Source organism: Triturus cristatus, chromosome 7 (genome assembly GCF_964204655.1).
Source record: "Triturus cristatus chromosome 7, aTriCri1.1, whole genome shotgun sequence".
In the NCBI taxonomy this organism is placed as follows: Eukaryota; Metazoa; Chordata; class Amphibia; order Caudata; family Salamandridae; genus Triturus; species Triturus cristatus.
The window spans coordinates 1,215,899,207-1,215,921,448 of record NC_140590.1 but is presented as its reverse complement, the minus strand read 5'-3'; the positions used below and the strand labels follow the sequence as shown (position 1 = coordinate 1,215,921,448).

The 22,242-nt window shown below is 44.6% G+C and overlaps 1 protein-coding gene across 2 annotated transcripts in view; it reads left to right on the top strand.

Annotated features, from left to right (window-relative positions):
• The window catches only part of LOC146811645 (uncharacterized), a 70,089-nt gene extending 54,817 nt beyond the window's left edge, over nt 1-15,272 (top strand). Inside the window, exon 2 of one of the 2 annotated variants that reach the window (XM_085618612.1) lies at nt 12,803-15,272. In XM_085618612.1, coding sequence (XP_085474738.1) covers nt 12,821-14,683 — 1,863 coding nt within the window. In that variant the 5' untranslated portion in view covers nt 12,803-12,820 and the 3' untranslated portion in view covers nt 14,684-15,272. Of the gene's footprint in view, nt 1-12,795 lie in introns of both variants that reach the window. The other variant, XM_085618613.1, reaches the window with a different exon arrangement.
• The last annotated feature ends 6,970 nt before the right edge of the window (nt 15,273-22,242 follow it).

Sequence of the window (22,242 nt, the reverse complement as noted above, 5' to 3'; positions counted from 1 at the left end):
CATCACGCCCAACTGACCGACTTCATCTGTGAGCCCATGCGGTCACAAGGTTGCAGTTCCCAAAGTCCCCATTCGCCGACCCTATCGTTGATCGCCTTCCCGGAATCTCCGACCGAATCTGATGATTAGACCAAGACCGAAGGTCTCCACTGAGAAACACTGGGAAGCCCGATGACCGCATCCTACACCCGGCTGTCTCTGTGCCTCTGGCGGTCTAGATCTTGTGTTAGCCATTGGGCCCTTCAGTGCTAACCTCGACACCAGGAGCTTTTTGTTCCCTCAACTGTTCGTCCGCAATCCCCAAACCTTTGACCTTACTTAGCCTGTTGTCTAACGTACGGTCCCTAGATTCTTCACCCGGCCACCCCCTGATTTGCTGGCAGTGCGAACTGAGTGTCTATCTGACCAAGTCCTACATACGCACCGTAACTCCATTATCTTGTTCTTTCAGGACTAGGAGTGTCTTGTGAGTAACCCTGCAAAACTGTAATTGTATAACAAAATGCATTCATTTCCTTCACTCCTTTTAGGAAATGTACCAGCGTGGTATCTAGAGATACCTCACTGAGTAAGAAAAGTAACTGTAAAGTAAGTTCAACTGTTTATGATTAACGTTTACACATCTGTAACAAAAGCCAAGTTAATATTGAATGCATATTTATGATACCTTGCATTTGAGAGTACGATACTACCTATGATTTGGTTCTAGTGATAAAATATAACAAAATAATATTTTTATACAAATTGTTCTTAGTTCAGTCTTTGAGTGTCTGACATCATTTTTTTGCCTGAGTGTGTACAATAAATGCTTAGCACTACCCTTTGATAAAGCCTTACTGCTCGCCCACACTACCACAAATAGAGAGTAAGGTATTATCTGCTTTAGCCTCTGCCTACCTTAGGGGTTTTACTGGACTCTGTGCACACTATACCTTACTTTGGTATAGTATATACAGAGCCAGCTTCATACAATGGGTAACTTATAAATAATAAAAAGGAATGTTTTAACTTGACAAAAGGGTTTATTTTGCTATTTCGGGATTGCGGATTGAAAACTACTCGACTGGGCTGATAGAACCATGTTTTCACTTTGTCACTGCAGTGGTGGCACAATATGTGCTTCAGTGCACTAGTGACATTTAACTTACAAGCCCTGGGTACACTTGGTACCATATACTAGGGACATATAGATAAGTTATAGGTAAGTTAAACATACCAATCAGGAATTAGCCAGTTGCACATACACATTTGAGGGGTCAGAGCACATGCACCGTGGCTCGGTCAGCAGGACCCAGTGCATTTCGGAGTAAAAAAAAAACCCAGCAGCATCAGTCCCCAAAATATTTTTGGGGTGTTGGAATCCTAAATAAAGAGGCACTTTCCTATACTTCCTATCAGAGCACCCCGAAAACACATAGGCCATATTCGTGGTTCAGCCACGCCTACAAGCTGGTTATTAGACTAAGATGAGGGATTTGGGTAAGGTCAGGTAAAGGTTAAAATACACTTGGCGGAAATGTTACCAAATCTTTAAGGATGGATAGTAAACTGTGTTTAGGTAGAATGACTGGGCACAGCCACAAATTGCTGCAATGGTGGAACTAAAATTTTTTAATATTCACAGCAAATAGTAATGATGAAGTGCTTCCAAATTATGTGCAGAAGAACAGATAAAATATGCTATTCATTTTACAAATAAAGAGCCATGCTTGCACTTGCAACTCTTGATGCAGATACGAAAATGTAACCAGATCGAGGCCTCTCTATGATATGAAATTGACTTAGGAAGGTGGGGCTCTCTAGTAAGTAAGCAAATTATATTGCACGATACTCGAGCAAAGCACAGGTTTGATAAGGGCAGAGACAGCAGTACAAGCGTCTTCACAAACGCCGTACGGGTACAGTGGGGGCAGCAGTGACCAGGGATTCTTCCATACATAAAAATGTACAGTATTGCAGCATCTGTGCAGTCTCACACATAGACAAGTCCAGCATGGACAACAGCAGTCCAAAATACTGTAGGCCCATAGACAGCCCAGAGAAAAACTGTCTGACATTCAGCTCGGCTCTGTAGTATAGGCAGAAGTAGGACACGCATGCAGGAGAAATACCACCTTCACTTACACGCACAAACGCACAGTATAGGTGTATCATGGATAGTAGCAGAGCAAACTTCCCTCATAAAAACATAACCGGAGCAGCATAAGCACACACTTACACACAAAGAACAAGCAAAGCAAGAACAGTGTTTGTGTACATTAAACGCATACTCACATGTGCCCGCACATACATGACACAAGACAAGCCCCAGCATTGCTAATTACGTGTTGAACTACAAGCATTACCATGCCTGTCTGACACATATGCAGCAATTAAAGAAACACAAGGGCAACGCATTATGCCAAATATTAACTTTTGTATAAATATAGCATATACAAGTACAATGCATCAATATAAACTCATTTAAATTGATATCTGCATTTAACGGTCAAGACAATTTCCCAAACCTCAGTTAATGTAGCATGAAAAACAGAACAACATAGCCCTTATTGCCCAACTGAAAGACTTTTATGCACAATTATATGTGCATATACATATCTCTTATCATCAATGAATATGTGCTTACAGGTGATCGCAGCAAAGAAGTAAAACAGTGAGCTGGCATGCATTTCGCCTGACATCACTTCTTTTGCCGTAAACTTTTAGATGTGTCCCACAGTCCTACAGCCAATAGTGATAATACTCATTGTAATTATTGCATTTCTATTCATTCTTTTTCAAAAGACAAAAATGTGCTCTCAAAACTTTAGTCCTGATGATGAGCTTTAAATGTTTGCCTGAGGTTGACACGCCATCAAAAGATGTACATTCAGATGAGGGAATGCTGTCATATTATTCATTATATGATTGTGTATTCCAAACCTTTCAATAGAGGGTGTGGTAGACGCAGAAATGCTTGGGCCTAGCTTATCCCAGGGGCCTTTCCTTCACATGGCTGCCAAGGAAACAAGCATTGGCATAGCCAATAGGTCTTGCCTTTGGGACCTTATAAGTGTTTAACCATGCAACACTTATGTTATTGCACCAAGGATATTGTACTGGATAACTGTACTGGATAACTAAACACTTATAAGGTTCCAAAGGAGAGACCTATTGGCTATGCCAATGCTTTTTTTTTAAATTAAAGGACAAGCAGTGCTATCAGGCTCCGGCTGCCACTTAGTCCACCTCATCCCACATAGACGCTGCAGCCATCTTTGAATAGTTTTAAAGCCAGTTCAAAAGTGGTCACTAGTGTATGTGAATCCCTATCTAAACTGTGAGACTGTTCTCCTGCTTCCCAATTCTATTAAATACAAATTATGTGAAAAGAACATCCCTTTCTTAGCTGCACGGTTCATCCTACCCACGTTTCACGTGCAGATTTGAAATACTGATAGTTTGGGCTTCCAACTGGTTGAGAGGTAGAGAGGTGTTGAGAGGGGTAGAGAGAGGTAGACAGAGGTAGTTAGAGAGAGGTAGAGAGAGAGGTAGGGAGGTAGAGAGAGGTAGCGAGAAGATGCTTTTTTAAAATTAGGCGGGTCAAGCGGACAGAGTTATTCGTCCACGCGCTTTCTGGCAGCTGCCAATGAATAGAACAAACTTATATTTGTATTTATAACCGAGTTTAGCTGAAAGCCGGCTTGTAATGTGTTTGCGTAAATGTCTACCAAGGGGCACATACATAATACTGTAAAAAAAAAAAAGGCACACCAAGTTTTGGACTTGCGCTATTAGTAACTGCAGATGTTGAGCTTGAGGGTGTGGGCAGACGTGTTCTGAGCTCTTGGAAGCATGCGTTTTCTGCCAAGATTTGGACTTTATAACATGTTCTCATTTAAGATGGAAATAAGAGAGCGGGAGACACAGAGAGAAAGAGAGAGAAAGCGAGAGGAGAGAGAGCGAGAGAGAGAGAGAGAAAGCACGAGAGAGAGAGAGAGCCCGGGAGTGCTATGTGCGTGCAGTCTGCTCATTTGCAAGCACTGCACTCCTGCTTGTGGCGCACCCCTGCTCGCTCACGCAAGGTGGATGCCGCCACAAGCACGAGTGTGTGCTTGAAAATGACCAGAGCGACGGCTAAAGGTCCTCCGGGAGTGCTGCGTGCGTGTGCGCGCAGTCTGCTCATTTTCAAGCACTGCATTCATGCTTGTGGCGCGCCCCTGTTTGCTCCCGCAAGGTGGATGCAGCCACAAGCACGAGTGTGTGCTTGAAAATGACCAGAGCGAAGGCTAAAGGTCCTCCCATGCATCGCATGCACGCTGCGTAGGCGAGACCTACAAAAAGGTGGACATTTAAGTGACTTCTATAGTAAATGAATGTGGTGAACCCACACAATTAGGGGGCCCTCTGAGGAAAATAAAGAGAATTATTTTTCTAGAAACTCAATCAAGGTGAATATGTATTTTCAGCACCTCGTAAAAGAAGCAATTTGAACCCCCAGATAAAATACTTACTCTCAGGAACACAAATAAGCACGAGTCAATCTGACAATATGACCATATCGCGGGGATTCTAAACAAGGCTGGCTATAGGTTGGAGACACGCATACGAGAAGTGTCTTGAAGTGGATGGTCCTAAATGGGTAGAGCAGGAGTTTCGGAAAATGCCATCCACTTCCCCGCACCACCGCGAGAGACCGTTAGTCATTTATCGAAATAAACAAACCCCACCTCCCTGAAACACCTACGAGGTGGGCTCTACTCACCTCCTAGAACACCAAGATGCTACCACTGTTCCTCTCACCTCCCACCTCCTCAGCTTCTTGCAGTGAAAAAAGCTACACAGGGAAAACTGGCCGGCGAGGGCGGGGCTTGTGTGGAGCGTCACTGCGCGACAATGGTGGGCGCAGCATACTACGTGAAATAAAAACAGGACTAGGAAGTGTACACGAGATGTACCAGCCATCAGTTTCCCTTATTAAATGAAAATATAATGTCTGATTAGGAGAGAGTATGAATGCACGGCACAGATACAAACACTATATTATGTCAGTACATTAAATAGAAATTATTAACATCAGAGAGCACCATGCCTTATGACCAGGTTTTCTTTTTTTTAATGGAAAATAGTTTTTTTGCTTACTATTAGAGACGTGTTTGCTTATTTCGAATACATATTTATGTCTGTTTACAGAAAAAGTCAGCTACTACGACTTGTAGTGCAGTTCTGAAATGTCGAAAACAAGACGGCCTAACATTCAAAATGGCTCCCAAAATTACTGCCTGCCCTGAAAGCTTTGTGGGTCGTCTCTAAGGTACATAGCGACAGAAAGTCTGTCGCCACGAGTTGATGCAAGAAACAGCTGAGGTTGAGACTGAGTGTGGAACCAAAACTTTCTCACCTTCACAACTTTTCTGGAATGAGGAGTTGATGATAAGGAATTGAAACGATCATTGGATAGATTCCTGATGTGGTGATACAGCTGACTTGCTTTCCAGTGTTCAGTGCTGTGTGTCGTGTGTTGAGTATATGCTTTGGACCGAGTATACATTCTTGCGCATTGTACAAGCACAGGAACAGTCCTGCTCAAAAGCAAATTGCCATAAATACATCGCGCGGTGATTCCTGCGTCCACAGAAAGTGCTGCCAGTTGCACGCACAGTATTGAAAATGTGCGCACACACCCACCATCAGTATCTTCTTTATTCCACGTTAAGCGGGAGGGGTTTAGAGACAGGCAGGGCACCAACAGTGGGAGTGGTGCGCGCACACTTTGCACTTTTTGGAAGCACATACTGGTGCTTGTGGCACGCTCCTGCGCGCTCACGCAAGGTGGATGCCGCCACAAGCGCGAGTGTGTGCTTCCAAAAAGAGTAAAGCGACGGCTAAAGGTCCTCCTATGCAGCGCATGCGCGCTGCGAATGCGAGACCTAAAAAGTGGGGCAGACACGAGCAGTGACGGCATTCAGCGGTTTTCAGCCTCCTGGTGACATCAGTGGTAGTTGGGTAATCTTCTCTAGCAGCCTTTCCTGCCATTGTGTGTACTTTGAAGGAGGGCAAAGGCAACTTACATTCCCACTATAAAATATAATTAATGGATCAACTCAGTTATGAGAACCACAATGGCTTCATGGTTGACCTGGGGTTGCACTTCTGGTATAAGAATATGGTAATTAATTTTATATTGCAATGGATTTTGCAGTGTGCAGTATCTTAGCACTAGAAAGGAAAGTTTTGCTATTACCACTGAAGGAAACTCCTTTTATAGATTTCAGAAGGATGGAAGGTTAAGCAGATTTTTTTAGCAAATTTCTAAGTCACTGAGGTTTTGCTGGATAGTGCAAATAGGTTGTGTGTTTAAGGAAGCAGCAGCATGTTCATAGACTGCCACTGTTATAAGATGCCAACTGTCCTAGTTTTTTAGCCTCAGATATTCTGACACTGGCCATAATAAAACACTATCCCTCCATCTTTTGGTTACTTCTCTGGCCTCAGTGGCTTGATAAAATGTGAGCAGTTTTCCTTTTTCTATGTGTGTTTTCTAAATTTGCACCAACTAATGGAGTTTCTAGACATATTTGAGGAGACTGATCGACATACACTGTTGATGTTTTCCCCATGGGCATGTCCTCTTCACACTACACAGTTACACCAAGCATTAATTCTATTCTTGCTCGTAACTCATTTGTTTCCTCAAACGTACCTTCCTCCATCGACTCATACCACACCTTTTTTGTGTTACTGACCCTAAATCTCCTACTACCTCTCTTGCTGCTCATATTCTATCCATGCTTCCCATCTACCCCAGTCCTATCTTTATTGCTTTCCTGCTCTACTCGTCAGCTCTGTACCCAACTCTCTCACGCCCCACGTCTCTTTCATCCAGTATTAACCTCTTACTAAATCCTGGACTCTTTCTCTGACCTCCCTACCCTTGCACGTCTCTCCTGGTCTTTTCCTTATGTAGTAAAATCTCTTCTTATCATGCTTGAACGGAAACTTTATCTCATCTTTCCTTTCTCCCCTAAACCAGAGGTTCCGACCTCACCTAAACTAAGCTCCTGACTATCACCCATATCTAGTAATTTCCTCTTCTCTATACTACAGAATACAGGATGAGTGAACAAGAACCAGCATGACCTTTTATGAATTGATATCAGACTCCTCTCCTTTCCAATGTTTATACCGAAACCTTCCCTATTGGTGAAACTGCTCCTATTTTTCAGAAAGCCAAACTCCCACACTCATGGAGAAAACTCCCTACATGTCAGGGCCATTTGTTTATTATAGAATAAAGAAACTCCCCTTTTGGCAGTTTGTCTCTATAAACAGAAGATCAGCTGAGCTGGTCTGAGTCCTTTAAACAGTTCGGTGAAGTGAGACAGGGAGTGGGGAGCCAGGTAGGTGGATAACTATGCCCTGACCTTAGCCCTTATGGTGGACCAATAGACATTAACTCAATTTCTATATTTTTGTACAGATGGATTTCAATGGAATACATGTTCTCTGGGTTTAATTCTGTGACATGATAGATACCACAAAAATACTAAAAAGTGCAGGAGCTTTTTTCTCTTCATAAATTGACCCTGCTTTCACCAAAGATTATTAAAGGTAGAAAAATGTATCGTGGTGTGCAGGAGGATAGAAGCCTGTTACAACTAGAGGAAAATGTACTTTGAATAACTGCAAAAATATTTTATTTGGTAAAGCTGGATACTGGAGCCTTTGGCTTTGTCAATCAATCAGGATTTATGAAGCACGCTAATCACCTGATAGGATATCCAGGCGATTGCAGGCCTTGGAGGATTATTCAAACAGTTAGGTCTTGAGGTCCATAATTCCAGATGTGAGTTGATGGTCTAGAGGTGCGTGGGGAGGCTGTTCCAGGTCTTTGTTGTGGTGTGAGAGAAGGAGCGTCCTCAACTTCTGCTTCGGTAGATGCCGGGAGAATGGGCAAGTGAAAGGGAGGTGGACCGTAGTCTTCTCAATGGTTGGTGGAAGTTCACACAGTGGTTAGTGTAGGCGGGTCCTTGGTTGTGTGGAGCCTTGTGTGCGTGGGTCAGCAGCTTGAATTGGCATATTTTCTGTAGGGGGAGCCAGTGGAGTTTTCTGAGGTGGGGTGTGATGTGGATTCATCAGGAAGGCAGAGAATGAGTCTGGCTGCAGCGTTCTGTATGGTCTGAAGTCTCTGTAGAAGCTGTGCAGTGATTACTACGTAGAGGGCATTGCTATAGTCCAGTCAGCTGGTGATGTAGGCTTGTGTCAGGTTGTGTCTTATTTGTAGGGGTAGCCACTTGAAGATCTTACGTAGCCTGTGCAGAGTGAGGAAGCAGGCGGAGGAGACGGTGTTGATCTGTGATTTCATGGTGAGCTTGTTGTCAGGGATGATACTGGGGTTTCTGGCGTGGTTGTAGGGAGTGCGTACAGGTCCCAGGTCTGATGGCCACCAGGAGTCATTCCGTGTGTTGCTGCTGTTGCCAAAGATCAGTACTTCCATCTTGTCTGTGTTCAGCTGCAGGCAGTTGTTCTTCATCCAGTCGGTGACGTTTGTCATGCATCTGTGGAAGTTGATTCTGGTGGTTGGGAGATTGTCAGCCAGTGAGAAGATGAGTTGGGTGCCCTCTGTGTAGATTATTATGTTGAGACCGTGGGACGATGTTGGCCAGCGGGGTCATATATGCGTTGAAGAGCCTAGGGCTGAGGAATAAGCCCTGTGGGACACTGCAGTTGATCTCCTTGGGTTAAAAGGTGGAAGGTGGATCCCATGGGTTCGTCCGGTGAGGAAGGAGGTGATCCTTTTGAGTGCGTTCCCTTAGATGCTGATATGGCGGAGTCTTTCTATCAGTGTGTGATGGGATACGGTGTGGAAGGCTGCCAAGAGGTCGAGGAGGATCAAAGCTGCTGTTTCTCAGTCGAAGTGGGTTCGGATGTCGTCGGTGGCTGCAATTAGGGCGGTTTAGGTGCTGTGATTGCTGCGGAAGCCGGATTGGGAGGCGTTGAGTAGCCGTTTCTGCTCCAGGTGTGTCATGAGTTGATTGTTGATGATCTTTTCCAGTACCTTCATTGCAAATGGGAGCAGGGAGATTTGCCGGTAGTTTTTTAGTTTGTTAGGGTCAGCGGAGGGTTTTTTGAGTAGTGGTCTGACTTTGCTGTGTTTCCAGGCATTAAGAATTGTTGCAGTGGTGATAGAGGTGTTGAGTAGGGTGAGGAGTTCCTGACTGATCCTTTGGCTCTCGAGGTTGAAGATGAGGTGCAGGCATGGGTCTGTGGGAGCTCTCAAGTGGATGAATTTCATGGTGGAGAAGGTGTCCTGGGTGGAGAGGATGTTCCAGGTGGTCAGTGTGCGGTTAGTGTCAGGTATGGTTGTGGCGTATCTGTCAAGGAAGTCCTTAGGTATGGGTTGGGGTTAGAAGTTTCTGTATATGGCGCGGACTTGTCGTGGAAGAAGTGGGCGAGTTTGTCGCACAGCTCCTGTGAGGGTGTGATGTTGTTTTTGGTGGCAGCCGGGTTGGAAAATCCCTTAACAATGTTTTTTTTTTTTTTTTTTAAAAACCTTTATTTGTGCATGGTAAAAGAACAAATATGGGCCTACAACCATCAGGCCGGCCACAATACGGTTGAGCACAGAGACAAACAGTACATCCCTCGTGCGTCAAGGTCAAGATTAGCAACGATTCAGGATTCATACACTGGAGGGAGCCTTGACACCAGGGGAAGGAGAAGTGAAGGTTAGTTTTAAGGTTTTCAAAAAAATTTTTCATCGAGAAAGAAGTCAGTAAAGGATAGAAACAAGGAGATTCGAGTCCGCGAGTCGGCTTCATACACTGGAGAGCAGCAGCATCATCAGAACAGCCATAGAAAATCGCATACAGTAAGGCGAAGCAGTTGGATAACAGGATCATCACAGTAGTAAATACGCACCCCCTAATAGCCGCCCCCACTCAATCCACCCCACACCCGGACCCCGATTCGAAAAAAGGGTATAGCGCAGAGACATGAAAGAAAGAGGCCCATAGAACTAAAAAGAAACAGTAAATTACCCCCCCACCCTACACCAATGCGGAGGCTATGGCCTGCCCCCCCCCCAGCATAGTGCCTGTCGCCCAATGAACCCGAAATATAGACGAGAGAGAAAGTAGGAAGAGAGTAAAGAAACTAAGAGAAGAGAGAAGAATGGAGGCGGGGAGGAGCCCACGTATCCTCGGAGCGCCCGACACCACCGGCCAACCAAGCCTCCACACCCTGAAACCCCACTACACCCGAAGGCGGTCGTGTGAAGATAGCATATAACAACAGGGAAATGAAGGCAGATCGATCGCGACGAGTACGCACTACATCTGCAAACAATTCCAGTCCCAGTCCAGCCCGTCCGTGAAACCATGATGATAGAAAGTAATCTAGCCCTGGCCCGATCGCGGGCTTACGATTAGACCCGCCCCCTCGTAAATGCCCCGCATCCCGAACAGACAAAGATAATATGGCCGCTTGGAAGAAGATGGAGAAGTAGAGTCACAAAATGGCCGCCAATCATCTAGTGAGGTCCCCTTGCACACCATATAAAATCTCGACCTGGCTTGTAAAGTACATGAGTTCCACATAAAAGGAGCCGTAGGCCACCGTGAACGGTTCCTCGAGGTCGTCAGGTGTAGTTCAGCTGGAAACTCCTGTGGGCACGGTGAAGCAGGCAACAACAAAGCAGGCAGCAATGACCGGGGAAACAAAGTATCCGCCATTGAGCAGGAGAGCGATTGATCCTGAGCACCGGGAAAGCCAGATGCAGACACCAGTGTAGCACCGTTACACCCAGTCGTTGCTTCCCCGCAGGAGGACCACAGCACTGGCAGACTCACGTCTTGTTGATCACAAACGGGGCGCTCACGACCCGCAGCAGACAGTGTAGAGTCGAACCGCTCACTCAGCGTTTGCAAGCCGACACATAATTGCAGACGTAAGTCCCGCAGGGCAGCCAGAACGGAGCCGTATGTAAGCGGAGGCTGCGCCCCCACAGCGGCAGCAATCCGGGACGGCACTGGGGAGCTAGAGTCTGGTAGAGGGAGGGCGAAGCGGGCAGTGGGCGAGACCAGAGCATCACCCCCCAGCATCGTGCAGGCAGCCAGCGCCATGGTTTACTGCGAACGGTACCGTGGCCAGGGGGAGGATCGCGACAAGGAGGCAACTCCCAACAGGTCTGCGCCGCAACAGGTGAAAGCCAACGATCGCTTCCCCTCCCTCGGGCTCTCTTTGCAGCCGACTAGACCATAGAAGAAGGGGGTCTGCAGCCTTCCACAGCGTGGTCCACAGAACGGGGTAGGAGACCCGCCACGCCGGGGCTTACCCTCTAGCTCCAGCTCGTCAGGTGTAGGGTGCAGGAGGTGTCCGGGCTTCTCTCCCCCGGCTCTTCTGGCGACAGTCCGTGGCGTGAGGCGGGATCGGGACCTCGGGGCTCAGATTTGCACCAGCGGGTCCGGTGACTGCGGCGCTTCCAGGGGGCCGGCCGAGGCCACAGTAGAGCAGGGGTCCAGTGCGGGGAGCAAAGGCACCAAGAACTCCGGCATCCGGGCGGGCTAAGACTTCGGGAAAGCGACGGCGCAGTCAGCGCGTCGTCGCACGCGTTGCACCTCGAAAATCGGCAAGGATAGGAATCAGGATGATAGTCCGAGGCCAAGGGCCGACGGAGCCGGGCGCTCAAGCGACTGCTCCGGTCGCCATCTTGGCTCCTCCCCTTCCCTTAACAATGTTGAAAAGTTCCTTGGTGTTGTTGCTGCTGGTTTCGATGCGTGCAACAAGGGCTGTCTTCTTTATTGCCCTCAGCAGGCGGTGGTAGAGGTTGAGGGAGGTCTTGAAGGCTGCCCTGTCAGAGGTGTCCTTGCTAGTGTGCCATCTCCTCTCCAACTGTATGCTGTTTCGTTTTGCTGTTCTGAGTTCTTGTGTGTACTAGCTGGCCTTTTTGGAAGGTTTTCTCTGGATGTTGCTCTTGCTGGGGACGATGCTGTCTGTGCAGTTGGTGATCCAGGCATTGAAGTTTTTCACTCCCTGTTCGCGATTGGTGGCTGTAGCAGGGTTGGAGGTGTTGAGGGCATTTGCCCAGTTGGTCTCTGAGATTTTGTTCCACCTCTGATGGGGGTGTTGGCCATCTTGTGGGTGGCGGTGTGGGAGCTGGGAATGCTGAAGTGGACGATGGAATGATCGGTCCATGTGAGTTGTGACATGACTGTATTTGACGTGGTTGCTCAAGGTGAAAATTGAGTCCAGTGTGTGTCCTACAGTGTGTGTTGGGCCGTGGACGATCTGGGTCAATCTGAGGCTGCTCATACTGTAGAAGAGGTGTGTGGCATTTTTGTCATTGGGATCGTCGATGTGGAAATTTAAGTCACCAAGGAAGATGTAGACCTTGGAGTCTAAGGCTAGGGGTGCAATAAAGTCTGCGATGGTGTTGCAGAAGCTGGAGTGTGGGCCTGGAAGTTGGTATGCAAGAGTGCCTCTGATGGTTGTTTTGTCTGTATGGAGCTTGAAGTTGAGATGTTCGGCTGGATTGTGGGTGATGGTACAAGGTATGGTCTCTTTGTGGATGACGACTGTCCTTCCTCCTGCCTTGTTGGTGCGGTGCAGTTGATGCCTTGCTTAATAGCTCCGATGCGACATCAGGTTTGCAACTTTTACATGCAGCTAACTGTAGCCATAGAAATGTTCTTAAACCGGTACCAGGGATTATTCTGTAATTAAAGTTTAATGTATGCTTTCTTCATAATGTTCTTCTGAAAAGTTGTTTTATGCCTTGACTTACCATTTAATATTTTGATGTGTTTTTCTTTTCATTTCGGAGGGGAATACGACTTAAAATATGGAGGAGACTGATGCTGATGCTTGCACCAACCGTGAGAAAATCAATACCTCAAAGGACAATAGTGTTTCGACAGCAACACTTACAGAAAAGAAACTGTTTTCCTGCACACAGTGTGAAAAGAGCTTTCCACACAAGGGACATCTTGTGCTACATCAAAGGACCCATGTGGTGGTAGGCTCATTTCCATGCACAGAATGTGAAATGGTCTTTCCCCGAAAGTCGCACCTTATGATACATCAGAAAGTCCACACCGTAGAGAGAACATTTTCTTGTCCAGAGTGTGAAATGACCTTTCCACGAAAGAGACTTCTTGTGGTACATCAAAGAATCCACAATGCTGACATATCATTTACCTGCACACAGTGTGAAAGGAGCTTCCAACGCAAGGCACAACTTGTGTTACATCTAAAAACCCACACTAGAGAGAGATCATATTCTTGCACAATATGTGAAATGAGCTTTCCTCTGAAGGCACTTCTAGTTGTACATCGAAGAATCCACAATGTAGCCAGATCTTTTTCCTGCACCCATTGTGAAAGAAACTTTCCTCGTAAATCACTACTTGTGCTACATCAGAGAACCCACTTTAGAGAGAGATCATTTTCTTGCACAGAGTGTCAAATGAGCTTCTCTCGAAAATCACATCTTGTTGTACATCATAGATTCCATGCTGCTACTAGATCATTTTCTTGCACAGAGTGTGAAATGAGCTTTCCCCTAAAGACACAGCTTATGTTGCATCAGAAAATCCACACAGGAGAGAAAATATTTTCTTGTGCACAGTGTGGAAAGAGCTTTCCTCATCGGGGTCATCTTGTTTTACATGAGAGAATCCACATGGTGGATAAGCCCATGTCCAGCACAATGGATCATAATAGGTTTGGTACAAAGGTGAGTTTTTTACACCATCAGAGAATTCACAGAGAAAAGACGCCATTTACCTGCACTGAGTGTGGGAAGATTTTCAGTCAGATGGCGTTTCTGTTGCGGCATCGGAGAATGCACACTGGAGAGAGGCCATTTTCATGCCCTCAGTGTGGAAGGTGTTTCAGTCAGAATGGAAATCTTCGAACGCATCAGAGAAGAATTCATGCTAAGAGATTTGAAGACTTTAACCTCGAGAGGCATCCTAACAAAGCCCAGCTTAGGGATACAAACTACAAGAGGCGCTTGAAAGCTCTAGCACAGAAGCGCTTTTCCCGTATACATAATTTTCAGAGAGGTTTTGTAGGGCACCAGAGAGCTCAAGCCAGACCCTACTCTTGCAAAGTGTGTGAAAAACGCTTCAGTCGATTATCTAATCTCATAAAACACCAAAGAAAAGACTTTTGCCAGATCCAGCACAGAGATAATGACTCACAGAGAGGGAGATTCCACACAGGAAGCTTGTACAGGAAACCGTTACTACCGGAAAATGAACAAACCGACAGTGAAAACGAAGAAGACTATGATCTTTTAGAGAGGGTGAGATCTATCAACTGGGATCAGAGGAAGAGAAAACTTCCCCCTTGGGGACGAATTCATGCTGAAATGCATACAAAAAATAATCTGAACAAGAACATGGATAAAGAATTGAAGGCACCTGTTGTCCATTCCCGGCCAGTTGTTCTGAAAGCAGCAACATTCATTTTCACATCTCTTGCAGCTACGGTACCACCAGCATCCTCTCCACCAGAAACAACGACGGAGGAGCCGACAAAGAAAACCATCCAGGCTCCTACCCTTTCTTCAGCGTCGCTGCCTATGGTGCCTCTGGCTGAGCCACAACCAAAATCTGACTCGGCAGGGGTTATAGTTAAAACCTTTCATCATGAAAGCAAAAAGGAAGACCCACTTCCAGATGAGAACACCCTTGCCTAATGCCATACCCGCTTGTGTTTCAGTTTATTTGGAAACTTTGTTTAGGGACAGTCCTACTACACACAGAAGGCTGGTGAGTAGCCTTGAGGGAACAGGAACTAGAATTCCCGCAATTGCCTTTATTGAATGATAGACGTGAGAGTCAAAGACAACACAAGAGGTATTTCTAGGAAAATCCAGCCGACTTGCGCTTTGTAGCTTCCTATACATGTGAGGAGGACTCTAGAGGAAAACCGCACTTTTCGGGACTAGGACCATTGATATTGACCTTAAATCCCCCAATCACGCACAAAATTCTCTTTTTACCTAGCTTTCTTCCTAAATGTATTTATTTTAAGTATTTTATCTTTGCTGCTTTATTGCATAATCATTCAAAAGCCACCATCCCGAAAAGAAAGAAGGATGCATGATTTTGCTGGACGTGAAAAGAACAGATTTGTGGAAGTTGTTTTCATTTTTGGGTTTGTATGAAATTTAAGAAGACATTTATTCTAATATTTCTCTGAATGTGTTGAGCGTTCTGACATTGTGTAGCATTGTTGTCCCATATAAATGTTACAAATAAATTATCAATTCATATATTTCACAAGGTCTCTGTTGCCAATTGTCAGCTTTTGGGAACCACTATTTACAAACCATTTATGTCCCAGAGAAAAGTAAGATGTTACTGAGGTAATCAAGTAAACAGATTGCAAGAGACATCCGCGCAGTGCAAAGATTTGCGACGCGCCTGTATGTTTCGAGATTTTATGCAGTCTGAATTCCTTCACCTTACACTAGTCGAAAACAGCAGATTCCAGTTGTTGCTGTTTTGGCTTAAGACTTAATTTAATCTCTTTAATGTTCAAGGATTTCCACTCCGCAGTCCTGGGGCCGAGTTATATTGGGGTGTGTACTACACCCTCCATAGTTTTTTCTTTAAAACATGTACTAGGGCCAACCTTTCGTTCTTTTGCCCTACAGGTTGTTGATTGCATTAAATACCCTAGGATTTGTTTTTCACCATAGTCCGAAAATATGCTAAATGTGTTATCATGTTGTGTATTCTCAGAAAATGATACCTATGACCATTTATACGGTTCAGAGTACTCTTCAAAACAGTAAAAATTGTGAAGCCTTTCTCATGACTCGAGTGCTCACCACTGTAGGTTCTCTGGGAATTTCGAAAAGTCGTAGGCACCTTCAAGTGTCTGTTTTTCAAATAATGGCTTTGATTACAGTCTCGAGTCAGTCAGCAAAATAGGGTGGACAGAACAATATAAAATATCTCTGATGCTACAATGTGGCCCTTTTTTACCATAATTTCTGAGCGCCCTTTGATCAGGTCAGGCAATTGAGATGGATTGAACCAAATTGAACAGTATCTTGGCAAAAAAAATTCAAACGCCCTCGTCCCATGATCCAACTCCTACAGTTGAATGGGAGCTTACAGCTAATTGGCTGGGGTAACCGGTACACACTCCCATAAGTCCTTAGTATTGAATTCTTCACTCTATTGAAGTCCAGGAGAGACCAATTAGTGACTAAAAGTGATCTCAGAGTCAGTGTGCCTAATTCGGATTTGGAAGTGATCTGGACCAAAGGAGATGTCACAGGGGTTCTAAACTTTAAAAGCTTTTACCTCAAAAAAGGCAGGTAAAGTGTTTTGGTTGGGGAACGAACACCCACTGGTGGTGCTGTTTTATAGCCAGAAAAGGAGAACTAGGATTTGTAGTTAGGTATCCTGCCACCATTTTTGAACCTCATTGTTTCAGAGCAATAGTTAGTGTGATAATTCCAATGGTTCCAAAATAAGGCCTCCCTCCCCCCCTTTTACTGATGTGACAATGTCTTAAGATCTAGTTTGAGAGGGCTAAGCACAGGTGTACTACCATGGCTAGAAATGGTAGGATACAGTTGACCAAAAGCTCTGGGAATGCCACAGGTCAAGCTGAAGTGAAGCTGGCTCGCCACACTTCCAGACCAGGAATGTCTCTTATAGGTCTTGGATCCTCTTGCTATGTAGAGGTCTCTCAGTTCTAGTAAGCTGGACCGCAGTCTCCTTGTAACGCTATCTTCATCCAGAAATGGCCTAAACTGGCTTTAGCCTAATGGACCTTGTCCTTCGAGTATGGAGACTCTTCATATACATGCACGCCTGGTAGGAGAGCTCACCTTCTTCTAGAGCAGTTCTCAGGCCACATTGCATCTTCAGATTCTTTGGGTTGGTTGTATCCTTGAGGGACACAGCAACAATGGGAATGCTGATCCTGACACTTTTCTGGTGCAGCAGAGACTCCTCACTATGGAATTATCTATAATATTCATAAAAACTAATCTACTTGCATGTGTGAGATTATGGAACTTTTTTTTGAAATAGTAACATGCATAATTCGAAAACTTGCCTAAATAGGCAACATATTTAGGGCCATATGTATGGCCAATGCACACAGTGTAGGGCAGAAAGTCACCTTGCTGTGCTGCACTGTGTGACAGGGAAAGGACAGAGAATACTGTCCTGTCCTTTTCCCTGCGCTGGCACCCTTTTGGCTGCCTAGTGCTAACACAGGCACCCTTGCACCATACTGCAAGGGTGCCTGCATTGCATGCGCAATTGTTTTTGTGTAGGAAATGGCACACACTTGCACAAAAACAATCCTGAGAGGCATATTCTGCAGCACACATAGAAAGAGGAAGAAAGAAGGAGAGATAGAGATATTTCTACCCGTTACGCCTCCCCTAGGAAGGTGTAAGATTTTGGCGCATTCCCAGGTTTACAAGTTCTTGAAAATCTGGAAATGCTTTAAAAAATAATAGGAGTTGCGTGGGACACCCACGCAACACCCATGGAACGCCTTCCCAGGGCAGAGTAACGCAACCCAGCAATTTGCGCTGCGTTGCTTTACTCCAGATTTATGGAGCCGCGCAGAGTGGCTTTGCGTGACTTCAAAAATCTGTTTTATAATTTGCGTCACACCTTTTTTTTTTTCTTTACCGAGGTATCAGAGCACTTTACATAGCACCAGTTGCGTTACATGAGGACACATTCATCATTTTTGTTAGGCCCGGGGAGATTAAGTGATTTGCCAAGAATCACAGGATGTTCAGCGTCATTGCCGAGACTCGAACCCGGTTCCCCTGATTGGGGTCGACCGCCCTAGCCGTTAGGCCAACTGCTCTCCCCACTTTGCATGGTGCAGAGCAAAGCCAATTGGGTTGTAAATATGGCCGGCAGTTTTTATTTCTTTACCAATCAGCAAATTAAACATAACAATGCATATGGCTAAAAATGCCACTTTTGTTTACCATTTTAAAAGGAAAAAAGAAAGCAGGAAATGGTGTGCTAATACAAACACAATAAAACGGTGAAAACTGTCCCTCTCCCCTTTACGAATCTTGCAGACTGCATATTCCTGTCATAGCTAACAGGTAGCCAGTTACAAAGTGAGGAAGATCCCCAAAACATTTATCCTTTTTTTTAAATGATAGATGTTAATTTTGACAAACGCACACGTCTTTGTTTTTCTTGATGTTTTCAAATATCAGCTAACTTTTTTGTTTTAGTGAAATGATTTTTACTGATTTTTGTGGGGTGTCTTCCACTTTCCTTTTTTTCTCTCACTCAAACGGCCTTCATCTATTAGCTAGGGTGTAAGTGTGAAATGAGATACAACCCAAAGCAGTCCACACACCCAAGTGGTACGACGAAGATGATTTATTGAACAAACAGCTCCGCCAAAGCTAGTCCAGCAGACTTCTAATTCAAACAGACTTGTGCTTACGATAAATCGAGAATACATTCTTGAATGGAGAATGGAATATTCATAGCTGTGAGTTTAAGAATGGGAGTGCTGGCTGGGGCCAGCTCAACAATTGTCTGTGTAGGATACCACACATCTCCCTCGCCTAAAGCAAAACATTAAACCTTACAGAAAATGTACGGAATAAATATAGACCAAACCTTAACATGAAGAATAAAAAATGAAATATAACAAAAACCGATTTAAAAATAAAGAAAGAAAAATCAACACTCACTCTCACCGATCCTTTCTGCCATTTCATCATCCAACCAGGACTTAATTCTGAATAAGGTTTCCTGCACTTGAACAATTGAAATAGGTGTTCACCAGTAACTTGGTGAGGGGTTAGTTTATAAGCCACAATTCTTTTAGTAATGTTATACTTCCACAGCCACAAGTTTCTCCTAGGCAGCTGAATGCTTTCCTTAAGTGTCTTTTTAAACTTTCTACAACACCATTAGTTTCTGGATAGTACAAATCAGATCAGGAATGCTTAGTTCCTTTCTGTTTACGGAAAATGGGCATCTCATTTGAACAGAATTAAACTGCGTTATCAGTAAAAATTAAGTTGGGTTAAAGCATCCCTACCAAACTTCGCTTCTAGAAACTTTATGACACTCATTGCACTAAAGTCACTAACCCACTTCACTTCAGGCCATCTTTAAAATAAGTCAACTAAAACTATAATGCATGGCTACATAGACACATTTTTATTGTTTCCAGTTATATAGAGCCATCACAATATAAAAGACGGCAATAGTAAAACAGTACAAACAGCAAGAAGAGATAAAGCTTACTTCTGTACATTCAGCACCTTTTAAGTCTTTAAAGTCCAAATCTAATACATAGAATGGAAAAATCTTAATTATTCAAGAGGATTACCAGTGACCAGAGTGACATGGGAATCATTCAGGGGCAAAGGCTAATGGTAGACCCTCCAGGCATTTAGGGACAGAGGCCCTGATGTAAGGCAGCGGCTACAATCAGGAAAGGGAGTTCAATTAAGTGCCTGTTGCAGAGTCTAATATCCGGTAGAATTTAACTTGCGCAAATCCAAGCTCGCCAATAGCTGCCTATTCTTGAGCCATTTGCCACCCTGCAGAAGACGTTTCCTGTGGCTTTGTCGCCCCAAAATGTTGGTCGATGAGAAGAATGCAGGATAAAATCGGATTGATTGACCTAATGTGCTTTTTGCCATCTTATGTGCCTTGTCAGATATAGGGAGCAACAGTCCCTGCAGTCCTGGATCCGGGCATTCATGAGGGGTCGGCTGGAGCCATATGCAAGGCGCCTTTGTTTGGTATCACAAGCATAGCCGAATCCTAGATGGTCAAAAAGGATCTTTTATAATGAAGCAAGGAAGTGCAGTGAAGCCACAAACAGCAGGAGCAAAACTGGTTTGTTTAGCTTTACAGCTGCAGGCTTATTCTTATTTGGTCATCTGGTGTCTGTTATACTAAAAAGACCAGTAAACTGAATAAAAGCCAAGGTCCAATAAAGTGCATGGTGCAAAGTTGTATAACGGGATGGTTTAAGCGTGCGTCTAATCCAGGACTGGCGAGAGCTGGATTTCAGTTTGTGCTGCATTTGGTTCTGGTAACGAGAGGATGCAATGACCTAAGCCAGGACTGGCCGATCATGTGAGGTTAATTAGTGCACTGTACAAAGCAATTATATTGATCTTTGGCAACACGGACGAGTCCAATTTTGTCCTCAAGGATCGTTGTGCTGGAATAACCAGTAAAGAAAGTGCAGGCAGCGATTATCATGTGCAAGACAAGTTTATTAGGCTTCGGAGACCCAAATGATTCTTCTTTGATCAGCAAGTTTATTTTATGCTGGAACGACCTGTAGAGCAAGTGTGGGCAGCATTCTGATTGGATTTGATAAGGCGCAAGGCAGGGCTTTAAGTGGGATGAAAAAACTGGGAGGTCTCTCAAAGGGGCGTAGCCAATGAGTTTAAGGGCGTGGCTTAAAACACATAAGCTAAAAATCTGTGCTTAGCACAGTGTGCCCACCAACTTGTATTTTTCTGTTTCTGCCATTGAATCCAGATATATGATAGAACAAGTAACATCATACCTACAACACATCAGGACTATTGGCTTTGTCAATGGTTGTTAGTTGCATGAGATAAATAAGCAGCAACTATGGCTTGTATATAATATTGAAAAAGCTTCCACTTAAAGACCTGATGACACTACGACAGTGTCGCTGCTCTTGAGTTTCAAAAAGAGAAGGGAAATGCAGAGAGAAATTAACACTCTTTAAAGGATTTCCGTTCCCCTACAACGCTCACCTGGCATGACGTCATGCCGTAACTTCTCCACTAGTGAGAAGTGAGCAGTGTGAGCACGCGCACATCGATGTGCCTGCTTTTACTGCAGTCTGGAAAACAACGGAACGTGTGTGCCAGGGCACAAAACAGAGCCCGATACAGACCCGTTTCGAGGCCTCCTTTAAAAAAGCATTGGCATAGCCAATAGGTCTTGCCTTTCGGACCTTATCAGTGGTTAGCCATGCAACAGTTGATGTTGTTGCACCAAGGATGTTGTGCTGGATAAGTAAACACTTATAAGGTCCCAAAGGCGAGACCTATTGGCTATGCCAATGCTTGTTTTGGTTACTCTTTAGCCGTGCTGCACAGCATCGGGACTGCTGCACAGCATTGCGGAAAACTCCTGGTAAACCCAGCAGGTCCCAAAGCTGAGACCCACCAGCTTAACAAATAGTTGTTTGTATCTGATTTTAAGAAACGATTAAATGTAAAACCGCCTCCAGGGCTCTCGTGGTAAGCTTTCATTACCAGAAGAAAATACATCATGCCTCAGAAACAAAACGTGTCAGAAAGACTATATTAAGGAACAGACTGAACAGAGAAATACGAATTGTCTTTGAATCCACTCGAGCTGGGGGAGTGGAGTTTGAATCCACTGTAAAACAAACCGGGGCAAAATAATATCTGGTGCACTCTTCATGACATTAATTCTAGGCCTGCAAATCAGCCCCTTTTTCAAAGGAGTCAAACTATGTAAAAAAGAAAGATCTCTTAGAGCACATTATTTTGATAAAAATGTTTTTTTTATTTTTTATTAAGGAGTTACTTCACCTGGCGTAGAAAAAAACAAAAAATATCAACGCTGATTTTTTTAAACCACACACATAAGAGCAAGACCAAAAGCATATGTGATGAAACGCCATAATTTAAACATGGAGTCTATGGAGAGGGTGTGGCCTAACAGCTAGGGTGGTCGACCTCAAATCTCGGGAACTGGGTTTGAGTCTCGGCAACAACGCTCAACTCCTGTGATTCTGGGCAAATCACTTAATCTTCCGGTGCTTAAAAAATATGAACGTGTCCTTATGAAACACAACTGGTGCTCATGTAAAGCGCTCTGAAACCCGATACCCTATATAAAACTCTGGGGGAACAAAACATAGCTGACAGCCTGGTGGGAGAAACATGGGTGGGCCGGATAGTCAAATCTTCCCACTAGGCAATAACATGTCGAGAGTGGCGCATCACACAGAAATGGCTACATGTCGGTTTTAAGTTTGGCATTACAAAATGCATACTTATAAACACTGCTTACACCCCCCCCATATGGCCTCACCAGCACCATGTACTGCCCAATTAATTGCAGACCACGCTTCATAATGGCTGTTTATATTGGGCCCACGAAAATAAAAGGAATTGCTCCGAGGCCCTAAATAGTTAGGAACACCGCTACAGAACCAGTCAGCGATGGCATGGACCATGCAAAGGACCATTAAAATTTA